This window comes from Narcine bancroftii, chromosome 1 (assembly GCF_036971445.1).
Source record: "Narcine bancroftii isolate sNarBan1 chromosome 1, sNarBan1.hap1, whole genome shotgun sequence".
Taxonomy (NCBI): domain Eukaryota; kingdom Metazoa; phylum Chordata; class Chondrichthyes; order Torpediniformes; family Narcinidae; genus Narcine; species Narcine bancroftii.
Genome location: NC_091469.1, coordinates 259,707,083 through 259,722,620, shown reverse-complemented (window position 1 = coordinate 259,722,620; position 15,538 = coordinate 259,707,083). Strand labels below are relative to the sequence as shown.

Here is a 15,538-nt window from a genome sequence, read left to right as displayed (position 1 = left end):
ACAACTTTGACTCCAAGGTGCCCGACATACTGAAGATTTATGATAACAACACATATTCAATGAAAATATTTAAGAATTGTTCTCTGATCACATATAGCCAATACCTTTCTGCCACTGTTCAAAAGTAGAAGAATCTCAGTTCTCCTTAATTGTGGCTTTATCTTCATAATTGTTAGTGACTCGAAATGGACACCCATACTTGCATGAGTACTGCTCATTAATCTTTTAGAATAAATTTCTATGGAACTCTTTGCAAGCTGTGCATTGTTAATCTGTTGGTGCTAAATTCCATAGATGCTCAGTATTCATCTTGTGCATCTCATTGAATATTCATTTTCAAGAGCAATGGGAGGGCTGATTTGAATGAGCAGCAATAGTTTTCTTTGAGACAATTATGGTTTTTAGACTGCATGCTTGTAACGGCACAATCAAGGAATTTTGCGGCTACACGAGCAGACTAAAAAGGAACGTGCAGGAGTTTTGAGTCAATTTCTGCACCACGATTAATCCTGCAGGACCCCTACAATCTGTTGGAGGAAGCCTGCAGCGTAAATCGTACTGGAAAAATTTGTTGTTGGTCATCCACTCTACTGCATGTCCAACCGCTGGGACTGTTGCACTCTGGTACTTCCAGACTTAAAAACTCGCCCAGTGTGAACAACCATGTGGGGTTATGTTAAATATTTTTGACAATTTTCCCGACATTGGAGTCTTAAAAACCCTAAGTGTGGCTCGGGGTTTGAAGGTGTGCACAAGAGTGGGTCATACCATACAAACGATTGATTGTTGGTCTGTGGTATAGATTGGCTAATCTAATTGAGAGTCTGCCTTTGGGCTGAGAAGCTGATTATCCAAGGGTTCCATTTCTGAATGCTGAGCTGTTATTCCTGCTGGGGAAACTGCTGCTGGAAAGAAACTGCCACCAGTTAATGAGCCGACCAGCTGCATCGCCTCCTGGTCAGGTAAAGTTTAAACATGGCATTTTAGCAGGATTACGTGTGCCAGAATCCAACCCAAGGACAAAGTATTAAAGCAACTCCTTGGATAACTAAATAAGAATAAAACAAATTAAAGTACACCAAGACTTCTTTGACTCTGAACGTAATTTTTGACTTTTAACACCTCTATAGGTTTTGGAGGAATGACAAGGTATCAGACAGCAACTATGCCGGGCTTCAGCTCCAAGTCACAAGTTCTGTTAACAGAGAAAAAGTATTTTGTGAGTATATGGTTTTTCCTGTATCAGAATGAGATTTTTCTTGCATAAGTTGCCATTTGGCCAGGCACAGAATGTCAGTCCAAATTTGACCTGTATTCGAACACTGGAAGTGACATTATCAGTTCTTGGCTACGGAGAGAAATGAATCAAAAAAACAAAAGTGGTTAGGCTGGAGCTAAAGAAAAACTTTATACCCAATTAAGGGTTTAGTGATGGAAGTAGATACATGTTGGTTGTAGAAGGGTATGAAGCAAAGGAGGAAATTGAATTGGGTTAGGGTTAGGGTCTGATCACAATCTCTGTAACTCAGTTACAATCTCTGTAACTGGCAGAATTAACTCTCAGGTTAATGGCCTTGACTCTGCTCCACTGTTGCTTGTTGTGTTTGTAGAGTGTACTAGCTGTGGGAAATTGTGTGCTTGAAGTACTTGAACCTTGTCAGTAATCTTTCCTAGAAACATAGAAAAATAGGTTCAGAAGTAGGATTTGGCCCTTCAAGCCTACACCGCCATTCAATGTGATCATGGCTGATGAGTACCTGGTTCCTGCATTCTCCACATACTCCCTTGATCCCCTTAGCCACAAGAGCCAAATCTAACCTATCTTAAATATTGATAAGGAACCGCCCTCTACTTCTTCCTGTGGCAAAGAATTCCACTGATCCACCACCCTCTGAGAGAAGAAATTTTTCCTCTTCTCAGTCCTAAAAAAAACTTCCCCCTCATCCTTAAACTGATTCTGGTTTGTCCCAGCACTGGAAACAACCTATCTGCATCTAGTCTGTCTAAACCTTTAAGAATTTTATGTTTCTATAAGATTCACCCTTCAATCTTCTAAATTCCAGAGAATACAAGCCTAATCTATCCAAACTTTCTTCATATGCAAGTCCTTCCATCCCTGGTATCAGTCTAGTGAATCTTCTCTGCACCCCCTCCGTGGCGAGGATGTCCTTCCTCAGATAAGGAGACCAAAACTGCATGCAGTACTCCAGATGTGGTCTCACCAAGGCCCTGTATAGCTGTTGTAGGATCTCTGTACTCAAATCCTCTCGCTATGAACGCCAACATAGCATTCGCCTTCCTCACCGCCTGCTGCACCCGCACGCCCACTTTCACCGACTGATGCACAGCAACACCCAAGTCTCTCTGCATCTCCCCTTTTCCTAAACAGAGAAATACTTTCCTCAGCATAAACCTCAGTACTAGGTATGAGGTCTACGTGCCACTTTGGTGACCTAATGTATGAAAGATGTAAAAAAAAAAGTACATTCTCTTCTATCCTCCCACCTGTATCTGGCTTTTTGCAAGCCTGTGGTCCTGCCCCTTCCTCCCTTCTCTCCTCTGCCCTCTTCAACCACCCTTTTATTCAGGTGCCTCTTTGGTTTTGCTTATACCTGATGAAGGCCCCAGGTACAAAACCCCTTTAGGTCCTATGGATGCTGCTGAGTTTTTCATTGAGTTTTTCTCAGGAATGAGGGGATGCATTTTCAGGTAGAAACTGGAATGAAGTTTTTTGGCTATAGGAGGGAAGATTGAAGATTGGTATGATGCCATCTTCATGCCAGGGTTTGACAGTTGGTTGATGTCAAATGTTGCTTGAGAGTGCATAAGGTCACTCACAAAATGGAATTGATCAGTTGGGGTGGGGGGGTGGGAGGGATTTCATTAGGCGGACAAGGAATAAATCAGAACAGTTCTGAAGCTTTGATCCATTACCATTTGTTTCTGTGCTGTAATATATGATTGTAATCATTTCTGCAAATCAGTAGACTAAGCGAAAGGAGGACTGGGTAGTCCAAAGCCAGCTGACACTTGCTGACAATGAGGAATGCTGTGCAAATGTAAAATCAAATCCCTGCGCAAGTCAATTCTTAGAGGACAGTGAAGAGGTGAAGTAAGCTAATCATCAGATGGTACTGGATCACAGTTGACTTGGTTTTCAGGACTGTTATTGTGGCTTATTTAAAAAGTTGTATGGTTAATATTTCAGACCGTCAAGCCATCTGTGCACCAACAGGGAAGCAATCAGACCTGGTCGTCGCGCTCGGCTGTGGGAGATTATGGCTTTAAAGGGTCAGCCAGTGCAAGTCATTATGGCAGACAAGGGGAGGAAGTCATCCCTCGCCACAGATCTATTTCAAGCCATCAGTCCTATACTAGACCAATGTCCTTTCACCAATCTTCGCACTACGAATACGCCCCCAGATCTCAGATGGGGCGACAGGACATTGATAACTTGTCTCTGCGCTCGTTGCAATTACCAGGCAAACAGGCTCAGAAACATTCTTGGTCCAGAGCTCAAATGAATGGGCAGCTTGTGTACCAGAGACCAGATGATGAAGTGAGCATGATCTCGGATCAGGTTGATAATGGCTATGTGTCTTCAGTTAGTGGTAATGAATATAGCAACAGCGCAAACTATGGAATTAATTATCCTCTGAGTAAGCAGATGAGTGTAGGTGACTCTGTGAGAAGGTCATCAAGGATATCAACTGGGTCAATGAGCATGACTGGTTACACAGTTGAAGATGCGGAGGAGGCATCAGTCCGCCGACATGTCAGACCCCCAGCTCAACGCACACTGCAGAGAGTTCAACAATACAACAAAGTCCTTCAAGGAAAATCCGGTTCGAGTTCCCACCTTCCAGTGCATCTATCGCGCTCTTCATCCATGCACAGTGTGAAGGAAATGCAAAGTGGCGTCCGAGAATTGGGAGGCCAGCAGATGCAACAGTTACAAAGAGAAACGAGCAGACTTCAAATGGCATCGCTTCCAGTGTCGCAGTAAGTTTGTGATTGATCGTGTGTTTGGCAGTTCCACAGTGTATCAGATGCCTTGAGAGCAAAAGGGATTGTACGGTTTCTAATTTTCCATTCCTATTGGATGACAATTTGGAAATAAAATTAGAAAATGGTGGGAATAAGTAGGCCTGACAACATGAAGAGGAATATTTTTGCATTGTCGCCTAATTATAATGACTCAGAGCATGCCTTATTTAAATATCTTTGGGTGGGGAGAAGCTTTGAAATTGCCTGAAATTGCTTACATATTTCTTATGGTTAATCGTGTTCTCTTGTCTACCATTATAGTAAAAGCTGTCTTTTTTTTTAAAAAAAAAGGGCTATTTTAAAATAATGGAAAAATAAACTCTTTTTAAGATTCTTTATCATTAATCTGTAAGTATGACCAGAAATTTGCTCGTATGGGTTCCTCTTTGTATGTTGATAAAGCTGCAGAATCAGTGTGCATGTTGATGAAATTTCCTTTTGGTGTACTACTTTATCCAGGATGTTTATCCACATTACCCAAGCACTCAGTTGTTGAATGTCTTGAGGACAACATGGTATTGTAAGCATAGTGCTGGATTGACGTATTAGCAGTAAAGCAAATTTACTGACCTTCGTCTTTTCGGAGTGCATTGGGGTCCTGCCACTTGTTGCAGCCACCACCCGTTCGCATCTTGCTGCTTCTCACTCTCGTTACCAAAACTAACAAGTGACCAACCTGTTGGTTTCCCAGTCAGGTCTACTCTGGTTCCCTATCCATGGAATCATAAAACATTACAACATGGAAACAGGCTCTTCACCACCTTGTCAGTGCCAGGCTATTGTTCTGCCTGTGCCCTCTGACCTGCACCCAGTCCATAGCCCTCCATACCCCTCCGATCTTTGTGCCTGTCCAAATGGCAGCTCATTCCACAATCTCTGTGTGGAAAAAGTTCCCCCTAATCCTGTCCATAAATCCTTGCCTCTGGCTGGAAAGTCAACAGCTGGTGGTTGGTGATATCCCATTGTGGCAGCCATCCATTTGACTCCTGCTGGAATATTAGAATTTCTGGGCAATGCCAAAAGAACAAATGTGGGGAGGGAGTACAATTTGTGTCCGACATGTTAGTTATGAGCATTGGAGATTAATTTTTATTGCAGTACCTTTCAGAAATGTTAAGTGGCTTTATAATTTATAACTCTGTTTCCTATAGGGCTGATGCATTGAACCTGCCGACAGCTGTGCAATTTCTGAGCAGCCATGATGCCAATAATCAGATCGTTGGAGCTGGATTCATTCAGCATTTGTGCTACCATGATGCAAATGCTAAAATACAGGTAAGAGTGGTGTGTAGAAAGTTGACTACTGCCTTATTTGAAATCTTCTTGACTTAAATCTGAGGGAATTTGGTAGGTCAACATCCGCGCGGAGGAAAGAATTCTCGATATTTCAGATCTAAACTCTTCATCGAGACACATTGTTGGGGGGGCAGGGCGGATGGGGTGCCAATAAGAGAGGGTGAAGGTAAGTGGAGCAAGATGAACAGGGAGCAGCTGAAGGTGGTGACAGCTAGTGGAGGGTGATCTTCTCCCATGTGGCTTCCAGCTCACCTCGTCGACAATTCCATTTCTCCTGCTGATGTTCCTCAACCTGCTGAGTTCCTGGAGTAGTCATTTTGAAAAGTAGATACCACATTGTGGAGAGGAGCACAGAATGTAGTACACTAAACCAATAAATGTAAGTTGCTATTTTACCTAGAAGGGCGAGTGCATCCTTGGATGGTGTGAAGATGAAGTTTCATATTCTGTTGTGCTTTATTTTAAACAAAGTTTGTATCAATGCAAAACAATACATGTTTTTTTTCCCTTTTGGGACTATTGATCACACCATGCGATTTTTGTTTAAATATGAAAGGCTACCTCTCCCATGGGGAGGGGAAAATACTTATTCAAATGAACCTTAACTTTTTATAGGCTGTGGATTTGAAGTGTTTCAGTGCTAGTAACCATTAATTTTTCTGAAGAATAAAGGCATTTTTTTGCAAGGTGACCCACATTTCTACTTTTCTGCATTTTGTAACATTTCATTACAGTTATTGTTGCTGAATTTGGTACTTCCCTTCTTGTAGGCCTATAACTTGAATGCCATTGCTCACCTCGTGAACCTTTTCAACCATGATTCAGTGGAGGTTCAGAGAAGTTCTACAGCAGCAATGCGTAACCTGATCTACAACAATAATATAAACAAAGAGGAGCTGGTCAAGCAGAATGGGATTTTGAAGATGATGCAGGCTATCAAAGTCCAAGACGAAGAACTAAAGGGCAACATCACAGGTAGGTGTTAATTGTGCCGTTATGTTGCAAAGCTGCCACAGGCCAAATAAGTGGATGACAGCCATATTGGAGTGGCACTGTTAACGTAGCAATTAGTGCAGTGCTACTACAGTGCCAGTGACCTAGGTTAGAATCCAGAGTTATCTGTAAGGAGGTTTCCTCTGGGTGCTCCGGTTTAGTCTCCCCTCTCCAAAAAAGTACAGGATTTGTAAATTGGTGTTTTGGGGGGCTAGTGGGGGACTGTGTTTTAGGTCTTTAAAAAAAAAAATATTATAAAAATTATCACATGACTGATGGAATGGATCTCTAGTGTTATTTTTGCCATGGCTTTCTTTCACAAGCTTAACTGTGAAAGAATGATTTGATAATTTCTCTCGATTTGTCTCCAAGTATTGTGGTATTGCTGACCAGTCCTGAGACTGCAGGACTTTAAAGACTCAAGGAATTTACCATGATGTATTCTCATATTATTGGTCACGTCTCCAGAATGGAGGACCATCGCCTTCCCAAGATTGTGTTATATTGCGAGCTCTCCACTGGCCACCGAGACAGAGGTGCACCAAAGAAGAGGTACAAGGACTGCCTAAAGAAATCTCTTGGTGCCTGCCACATTGACCACTGCCAGTGGGCTGATATCGCCTCAAACCATGCATCTTGGCGCCTCACAGTTCGACGGGCAGCAACCTCCTTTGAAGAAGACCACAGAGCCCACCTCACTGACAAAAGACAAAGGAGGAAAAACCCAGCACCCAACCCAAACCAACCAATTTTCCCTTGCAACCACTGCAACTGTGTCTGCCTGTCCCGCATCGGACTTGTCAGCCACAAATGAACCTGCAGGTGATGTGGACATTACCCCTCCATAAAGCTTTGTCCGCGAAGCCAAGCCAATGGAAGGAAAGAGTGTTCCTGACCACAGTGCCATTAAATTAGCTTCCATCCATGCAGGTCAACAATTTGTTTGCCGTTTAGAGGTGGTGCCCTACTGATTTGGTACCAGTGGTCCCAGATTCCTTTGGTCCACTAATAATGGGCTAACCGCTCTATTGTAAGTCACATTTTTTGCACCAAGGTGGCTGTGAATATGTATTATTTATCTTGTGGGTGCATTGTCCCTTTTAATTTAATTCAATTAGTTTACTGAGATTTTTTTCATAACAAGTAGCTGTTCTCTTGCAACAAATAAGAATTTTGAGCATATGTACATTACAAACTCTTCATTATCAGTTGACCATGGAGCTTGTGGAATTACGGACGATGTGACCACAGGAAGCAAAAGTAGCTTTGTAGGAAAGGGATTCTCCAATAGTTGTTGTTGTTTAGGACTCCAATCTATGAAGATAAAATTGAAAAAAGTCCTTCATTGTACAGCTGTTGTCTGGATGAAGTACATCCTCTCCTGCGGTGCAACTGCATTATCATCAACAAAGTCTTCCCCTCGGATCTTCCATCTTTTCTTCTCCAGCTTATAACTTTATCTGATCAATCCTCTGCTCTCTACTCATTTACATTCACCAGTTACTCAATCTTTCTATCCTTTAACTGCAAGTTTCAATTTGTGACCTCTCTTGTCTAACTACATCCAGTCAAACACATTCCTTTTGTGTGATTTACGTCCAGCACCATTTTCACCCTGCACCAAATCTTCCTCTCCAGTACTATCCCTAATTGAAATGCTGGTCGTGGCCAGAATTAATATTTACCTAAGCAAAGATCTGGGACCACTGCAATTTGCCTATCGTCACAATCGCTTCATAGCAGATGCAATATCGCTGGCTCTCCACTCAGCTCTGGATCACCTCGAAAACAGCAATCCATACATATGGCTGCTCTTCACTGACTACAGCTTGGCCTTCAACACCATTGTTCCCTCAGTGCTGGTCAAGAAGCTACAAACTCCAGGCCTCTGTACCCCACCCCACCACTGGATCCTTGACTTTCTCATTGGAAGACCACAGTCAGTATGAATTGGAAACAATGTCTCCTCACGGATTATCAACACAGGCACACCCCAAGGATGCGTGCTTAGCCCATTGATCTACCATTTATACACCCATGACTGTGTGGCCAGGAACAATTCCAAAGCGATCTATAAATTTGTCGATGACACCACAGTTGTCAGTAGAATCACAAACAGCAATGAGGAAGCGTACACAAGGGAGATGGATCAGCTTGTTGAATGGTGTAGAGACAACAACCTTGCGCTGAATGCCATAAAAACCATGGAGATGATTGTGGGCTTCAGGAGGAAGTCAGGGGAACACGATCCAGCCCTCATCGAGTAGTGGAAATGGTCAAGAAATTCAAATTCCTGGGCGTCAACATCTCTGAGAACCTGTTCTGGAGCCTCCTTGTCGACGCAATCGCAAAGAAGGCTCACCAGCAGCTATACATTGTGAAGTGTTTGAGGAGATTTGGTATGTCATTGAAGATTCTTGTAAACTTCTACAGGTGAGTATTCTGGCTAGTTGCATCACTGCCTGGTATGGAGGCGCCAACTCTCAGAACCAGAGTGTTGTTAACTTGGCCTGTGGCATCACAGGCTCCAGACTTGACTCCATCGAGGACATCTACATGGGTGTTTTTTAAAAAAAGCCTCTATCCTCAAAGTCCTCCACAAGCCAACCCTCTTCACTCTGCTACCATCGTGGGGGGGGGGGGGGGGGGAGGGGAGGTACAGGAACCTAAAAGCAAGCACTCAATGACACAAGGACAGCTTTATCCCCATCAGATTCCTGAATAATCTATGAACCAAAGACACTGCCTTACTTTTCGTGCACTATTTTTTATAGTAATTTTGAAAGATGGTCATAATATGAATGTTTGCTCTATGACACTGCTACAAATCACTAAATTTCATGAGTTGTTCATGAGAATAAATCCTGATTCTGTTGATTCTAATGAGCGAGTACTGGCTCTACTTCATTCTCCTCTTAATGTGACCTGAATCACCTTGACTACTAATTGTAGCAATGGTAATTGTAATGCTCAGTATCATGTTACTGTTAGCAGTTTTTTTTCCCCCCAGCAATACATTACATTTCTCCAATGACACTATTCTCCACATGTCCTGCAAATATCCTGGGTTGATTGGTGATGGCACAGTTGGTGTTACGATTAGTGCAGGACCAAAACCGCACCAGTGATTGGGATGAAGGTTCAAATCCCATGCTGCCTGAGAGGAGTTTGTGTGCTCTCCCAGTGTCTGTGTGGGTTTCCCTGGGAGGGGCTCCGGTTTACCCTCTCTGTTCAAAATGTACCGGGGTGTAGGTAAATTGGGCTGCATGGACTCTTGGGACAAAATCGCTTGTTTACTGTACTGTATGTCTAAATTTTAAAAAAATGTAAATTTAACAGTGGTGTCAGTAGAAAAATGGCAGTGCTAAGTAGGGTGTGAACACAATCTGGTAGGTTTGGCTTCTGGAACAGGTTTGTCATCCAAGTGTTTCAATATTCTTGGTCATCTTATGATTTATTTATATTCCAAATGTGACACTTTAAAAAGAGGTTGCTATCCTTTGGCTAAGAGGAAGAAATGAAAAACTATGTGCAGTTAATACATTTTGATCTAAAAGTTTGCTCTAAGCTAGTATAAAAATTGCAGTACTCTTGCTTTCTGGCAAATCCAATTGCACCTTATTTTTTAAGTGTAAAGGGCCAGACTGATGATCAGAATTACTTTGCAAAGGATTATAACATGCATTTCAAAGATTGAGCAAGCTGTGGGCAGGGTTTGTATTGTCAACTGAAAGGACTCTGACAATTCTCCAATGCTAAAACTGAAAAGATAGCACCAGGATAACTTGGGATCATTTTTTAATGGCAAGCTGGAGGTTCAGTAATGTCGTAGTTGGCATTTCAGTTCAGCTTTTAAGTAAACAAGTATTCAATCATTATAGGTGCAATTTACTGATATCATAATGTGTAGGTCAACCAGTTTACCTACCTCGGCTGCATCATTTCATCTGATGCAAGGATCGACAACAAGATAGACAACAGACTTGCCAAGGCAATTAGCGCCTTTGGAAGACTACACAAAAGAGTCTGGAAAAACAACCACCTGAAGAAACACACAAAGATCAGCGTGTATAGAGCCGATGTCATACCCACGCTCCTGTTCGGCTCTGAATCATGGGTCCTCTACCGGCATCACCTATAGCTCCTAGAACACTTCCATCAGCACTGTCTCCGCTCCATCCTCAACATTCATTGGAGCGACTTCATCACCAACATCGAAGTACTCGAGCTGGCGGAGTCCACAAGCATCGAATCCACACTGCTGAAGACCCAACTGCGCTGGGTGGGTCATGTCTCCAGAATGGAGGACCATCGCCTTCCCAAGGTCGTGTTATATGGCGAGCTCTCCACTGGCCACCGAGACAGGTGCACCAAAGAAGAGGTACAAGGACTGCTTAAAGAAATCTTTTGGTGCCTGCCACATTGTCCACCGCCAGTGGGCTGATCTCTCCTCCAACCGTGCATCTTGGCGCCTCACAGTTCGGCGGGCTGCAACCCCCTTTGAAGAAGACCACAGAGCCCACCTCACTGACAAAAGACAAAGGAGGAAAAACCCAACCCCAACCAACCAATTTTCCCTTGCAACCGCTGCAACCGTGCCTGCCTGTCCCGCATCGGACTTGTCAGTCACCAACAAGCCTGCAGCAGACGTGGACATTACCCCTCCATAAATCTTCGTCCGCCAAGCCAAGCCAAGCCAAAGCCAATGTGTAGTCAATTTTCCATTCAATTTGGACCACTGACAACCCATCTTTCCTTCCTTGTGCTGGGAGACTTAACTGGTGGGAAATCTTATTTTCGTTTATTTTGGAATCTGTTGGAGATCTTGTGTCCTGCACTAGCATCGCATCGCTAGCATGGGATGTGATAAGGATGTGATAAGGAATAAAATGTACATCCCTCACCAGTCTCATAAGACTGTTCACTTCCCTTCTACTAAGGAACACTATTTATAAGGGTCACAAATGAAAAAATGCTCTTTTTTTAAAAGTTTGTGGTTATATTTGGTTATTTTTAGTCACCAAATGCCCTTGTGCTCAAAGATGTACAGGCTTTTATCCTTACAGGGATGGGGATGTAGAAAAAGTTTTATGTAAATTGCATGGTCAAGTTACTTGGAGCGCATCAGCAGACAGTTTGCACAACAGAGGAAGGTACTTTCTGCCTCCTAATGCTAAGGGTGGGGTATGAAATTAATGGAAGAGAGGTTATTCATTTGGAGCCAGGGGAGTTAATACTGAAATTGTAGTCTGCATCATGGCAGCTACTCGGTGTGAAATTGTAACAATATAAAAGCTATATTTTAAAATGCTTGTATCCTGGATTATTTTAGAAATGTGAATGCTTGGATTTTTTTTTTTGCTGAGGTTCCATGTGGGCATTCTTCATTGTAATTGGAGACTGGCTTGGGCTTTTCAAAGGTTGGTGAGGATGTTACATTCCTGCCCCCACCCCCTCCCACCCCAAACATTTAAAATGTTCTTTTTTATATATTTTTTTATTTTTCACACTATGAACCATATTAACCAAAATACACACAAACATTTCCCTCTAAAATATACAGTGTCATTTTCTCCCCTTTTACCGCCCTCCCTTCCCTCCCTCCTTCCCACCCTCCTCCAAACCCATTAAACGTTCAACATATACAATACAATAAAACCATTAAACAATGTCATCACACAATGAAAATACACAAGAAAAATGTGTCATCTACTTTTACACACTGGGTCAGTTCATTTCATCATTCTATCATTTTAGGGAGTGGAGGTCTGCGGTAGGTCCTCTCTGTTGTGTTCCATGTACGGTTCCCAAATTTGTTCGAATACTGTGATATTTTTAAAATTGTATGTTATTTTTTCCAATGGAATACATTTATTCATTTCTATGTACCATTGCTGCACTCTCAGGTTTTCTACTGATTTCCAAGTTGACATTATACATTTTTTTGCTACAGCTAAGGCTATCATAATAAATCTTTTTTTGCGCTTCATCCAGTTTGAGGCCTAATTCTTTATTTCTTATATTACTTAGAAGAAAGATCTCTGGATTTTTTGGTATGTTGCTTTTTGTGATTTTATTTAATACCTGATTTAGATCTTCCCAAAACTTTTCCACTTTCTCACATGTCCAAATTGCATGTATAATGTGGATTTCACAAAGGTTAAGAAAAAAAAATCACCATTTAAATGGCAAACACAAATAATCCGATACCTAGGTATTCAACTAGATAATAACCTAGGCCATCTATACAAATTAAATTATCAGCCATTAATGAAGAAATTACAAGATGACTTAGAAGATTGGAAAGATTTACCACTAACACTGATAGGAAGGGTAAATTGCATTAAAATGAATATCTTCCCAAGGATACATTTAAAATGTTCTTGAAGCATTTTCTCTGGTCTCCTGGTAATCTGATGTTCTAATGGGACAGAATAGAATGCTCACTGTGGAAATCTGTTGCCCATCAGCTGAGCTGATTGTAATTAGAGCTTCATTCTGGCTTGGGATGGGGCTTTGTGGATTAATGGGCATTTCCAAAGGATTTGGTGCACTTGGTGACACGTACCTTTCCAATAACACTGGACAGCAACCTTTTGCTACTATGAAAAAATTGGGGATTATGATGGGCAACTTCAAGCTGATTTTCATTTGTACTCAGCATCTGATACCTCTTGAGTCAGTATTCAACAATAGTCGGCCAGCATTGACGGATTCTAGTTGCCCTGATACTGGTTTTGCATGGTTGCAATGTCCAGGGATAACTTTTCACCATGTCCATCACTGACTGGACCAAGATCAGCAGGGAAGATGTCCAAGTGCGAATGCAGAAAATGAATTTTCAATGACATGTTGCATTTCATGGTTTTGTATTCTTGAAGTAGACTTAAAATATGACAGGACGCTACAAAAATGGATTATATCTAGAAAAAAAATGAGGGGAATATTTTAAGGTGATTGTGATCAGCAGCCCAAAATCCAAAAAATATACACAAAAGTGTTCAGGAAGGAAAATTTTTATTGACTCGTGTAATTTGATATGCTTGTACTTGGTGGTTTGTGTTTCCAAAGCACACCATGAATGAGGATCAGCGCTGCCTGGTTGATCACTCATTGGTGTTCAATTTGAAATCGTATTCTCTGAACATTTTTCCATCAGAGGCCCAAGGTTGTAATGATGCCCAAGAGCCAATAATGAATTTCATCACTTCTCTTAACCCTTGCCAAAAATGGCTCCCAAGATATGGAAAATTATCCATCTTTTTCAAGGTCCTGCACTCATTGTTACAGTGAGTGGTTCATTGATGACTTGGAACGCTGCCTTCAGTGTGCAGGTACACACACATTATCTGCATTCTGCACCTTCTGACTGAGAATGAAGTAATCTTGGTTTTGGGCACAAATGAGAGTTTCCTGAAGACTAGCTCTCCTTTTAACGGTGAGGCACAATGCTTCAGTCAGACAGATTGGAAAGAAATTCCTGTCATGAAACTGTCTTGCTCAACTTCAGCCAGGATTGGGTCTGTGTCAGACCGACTGGTTAGAATCAGGCTATGGCTTGCATAGAAAAGTGGTGAATTTTTCAGGGCAGCCAAATTTGTGAAGAATTTTTTCAGATTGCTAATGTATCTTTAAAGACCTGGGTTCAGTGAGGACTCTCTTTGTGATCCCACCACCAAGCACATTATTCTCCCCACTTTTCCCTTTCTTCATTCTAGAAGGTCCTTTTTGTTCTTTGATACTTCAGTTTGCTCTTGCATCCTAACCCCATGGTATTGGGAGATATGCAAAATATGACCTTTTTTTTAAACCACATCACCCTTATCTTCATTCAGGTGCCCTACACTCCTTTGAGAAGAAACATTTTTTGTGCTAAAGTCACATGTCGCTTAATGTCCACGATACGTTCTATGAAATAGGATGTTATGTGATTTGGATGTGATGTGAACACCATATTATTTACTTAGCAAAGCTGTATAGGATACTGTAGTGTACCTGTATTGGCCTGTAATATTTTTGAAAGCAAATTAAACGAATGCTACAACACTCGATGCTGTTACATGAGATTGGATGCTGGTTGAAGTTGAAGAATACAGTTTTATATGGTAAACTTTTTATTTGTAATTAGGGAAAGTTCACATCAAAATAACAATGTAATGTACAGTACATCCATAAGCCAGTAACGTAGGTATTTATTATATCTATCAAGACATGTATTACAAGTTATATATGTACTGTACCATTATACCCCTGGCAGCGCAATTGTTTTGTACACAAAAGACATGAGATATGCGTGCGAGAAACTATTGCGTTTGCTATGTCTGGTTGCATCTGCTAGGTCCCCAATCACTGATCAGCATTTCTGATAACCTTATGGGACCACTGACATATTTGCAGCCCGATGTTGTTGCCCAAATGGACTTTATGTAGCGCATGACTGTATTTCTAAATTAGTATTTTCCCTGTTGTGCTGGTGGGATTTTCTAAATTTTGCCAAACCTAATTCAGATTCAATGGCCATTTTGTGGAACACCACTAGACGATTTGCAAGGATGAATATGAGTTTCCATTGGGTCTCGGGTAAATTCCCCATTCCACTCCTCTTGCTTGCCTCCTAAAATGTTTCAGCAAAGCTTGAAGATCAGCATCTCACCTTTGGAAATGCCTTCAGGTCTCAACATTGAAATCAACAATTTTGGGTAATTATCCTTCCCAGTCTTGTCTCCCATCTCTAGCATTACTTTTTTCCCCCTCTCTGTCCTATTCTGGCATTTCAAGTTTCATTAGTTTACACCTTCAGTCATAGATTTTGTTATTCACTAGCCTTTCCTACTATTTTTCAGCCAGAACTTGTCATTCAATCTCCACTCTATGACTGAGCATTTTCTCTAACCCCCCGCAATTTATCTTCTGCATTACTCTTGTCGTATTTCTAATTTTTCCAATTTCTGGTGGAAGGTGATTGACCTGCAATACCAACCAAATATCGTCTTACTACTGATGATGCCTGACCTCATTTAGTATTCAAACTTTTTATGTTTTGATTTTGGATTTCCTGCATTGGTAGGGTTTTGCTTTAGGGCTTTCCTCGGTCTGTGGGGCTTGCCTCCGCTAATGCCTGAGGAACAGGTAGACCTTAATTGCTCAGTGTTTGTGGGGGGGGGGGGGGGCAGGTGGAGGAGGCAGTGTGAGGACATTTAGT

At 41.8% G+C, this 15,538-nt stretch overlaps 1 protein-coding gene across 2 annotated transcripts in view; it reads left to right on the top strand.

Annotated features, from left to right (window-relative positions):
- The window catches only part of LOC138742305 (plakophilin-3-like), a 69,758-nt gene that overhangs the window by 29,831 nt on the left and 24,389 nt on the right, over positions 1–15,538 (top strand). For both annotated transcript variants that reach the window (XM_069896564.1, XM_069896560.1), the window contains exons 2-5: positions 1,131–1,219; positions 3,209–4,002; positions 5,199–5,322; positions 6,114–6,318. In XM_069896564.1, coding sequence (XP_069752665.1) covers positions 1,142–1,219; positions 3,209–4,002; positions 5,199–5,322; positions 6,114–6,318 — 1,201 coding nt within the window. In that variant the 5' untranslated portion in view covers positions 1,131–1,141. The remainder of the gene's footprint in view (positions 1–1,130; positions 1,220–3,208; positions 4,003–5,198; positions 5,323–6,113; positions 6,319–15,538) is intronic.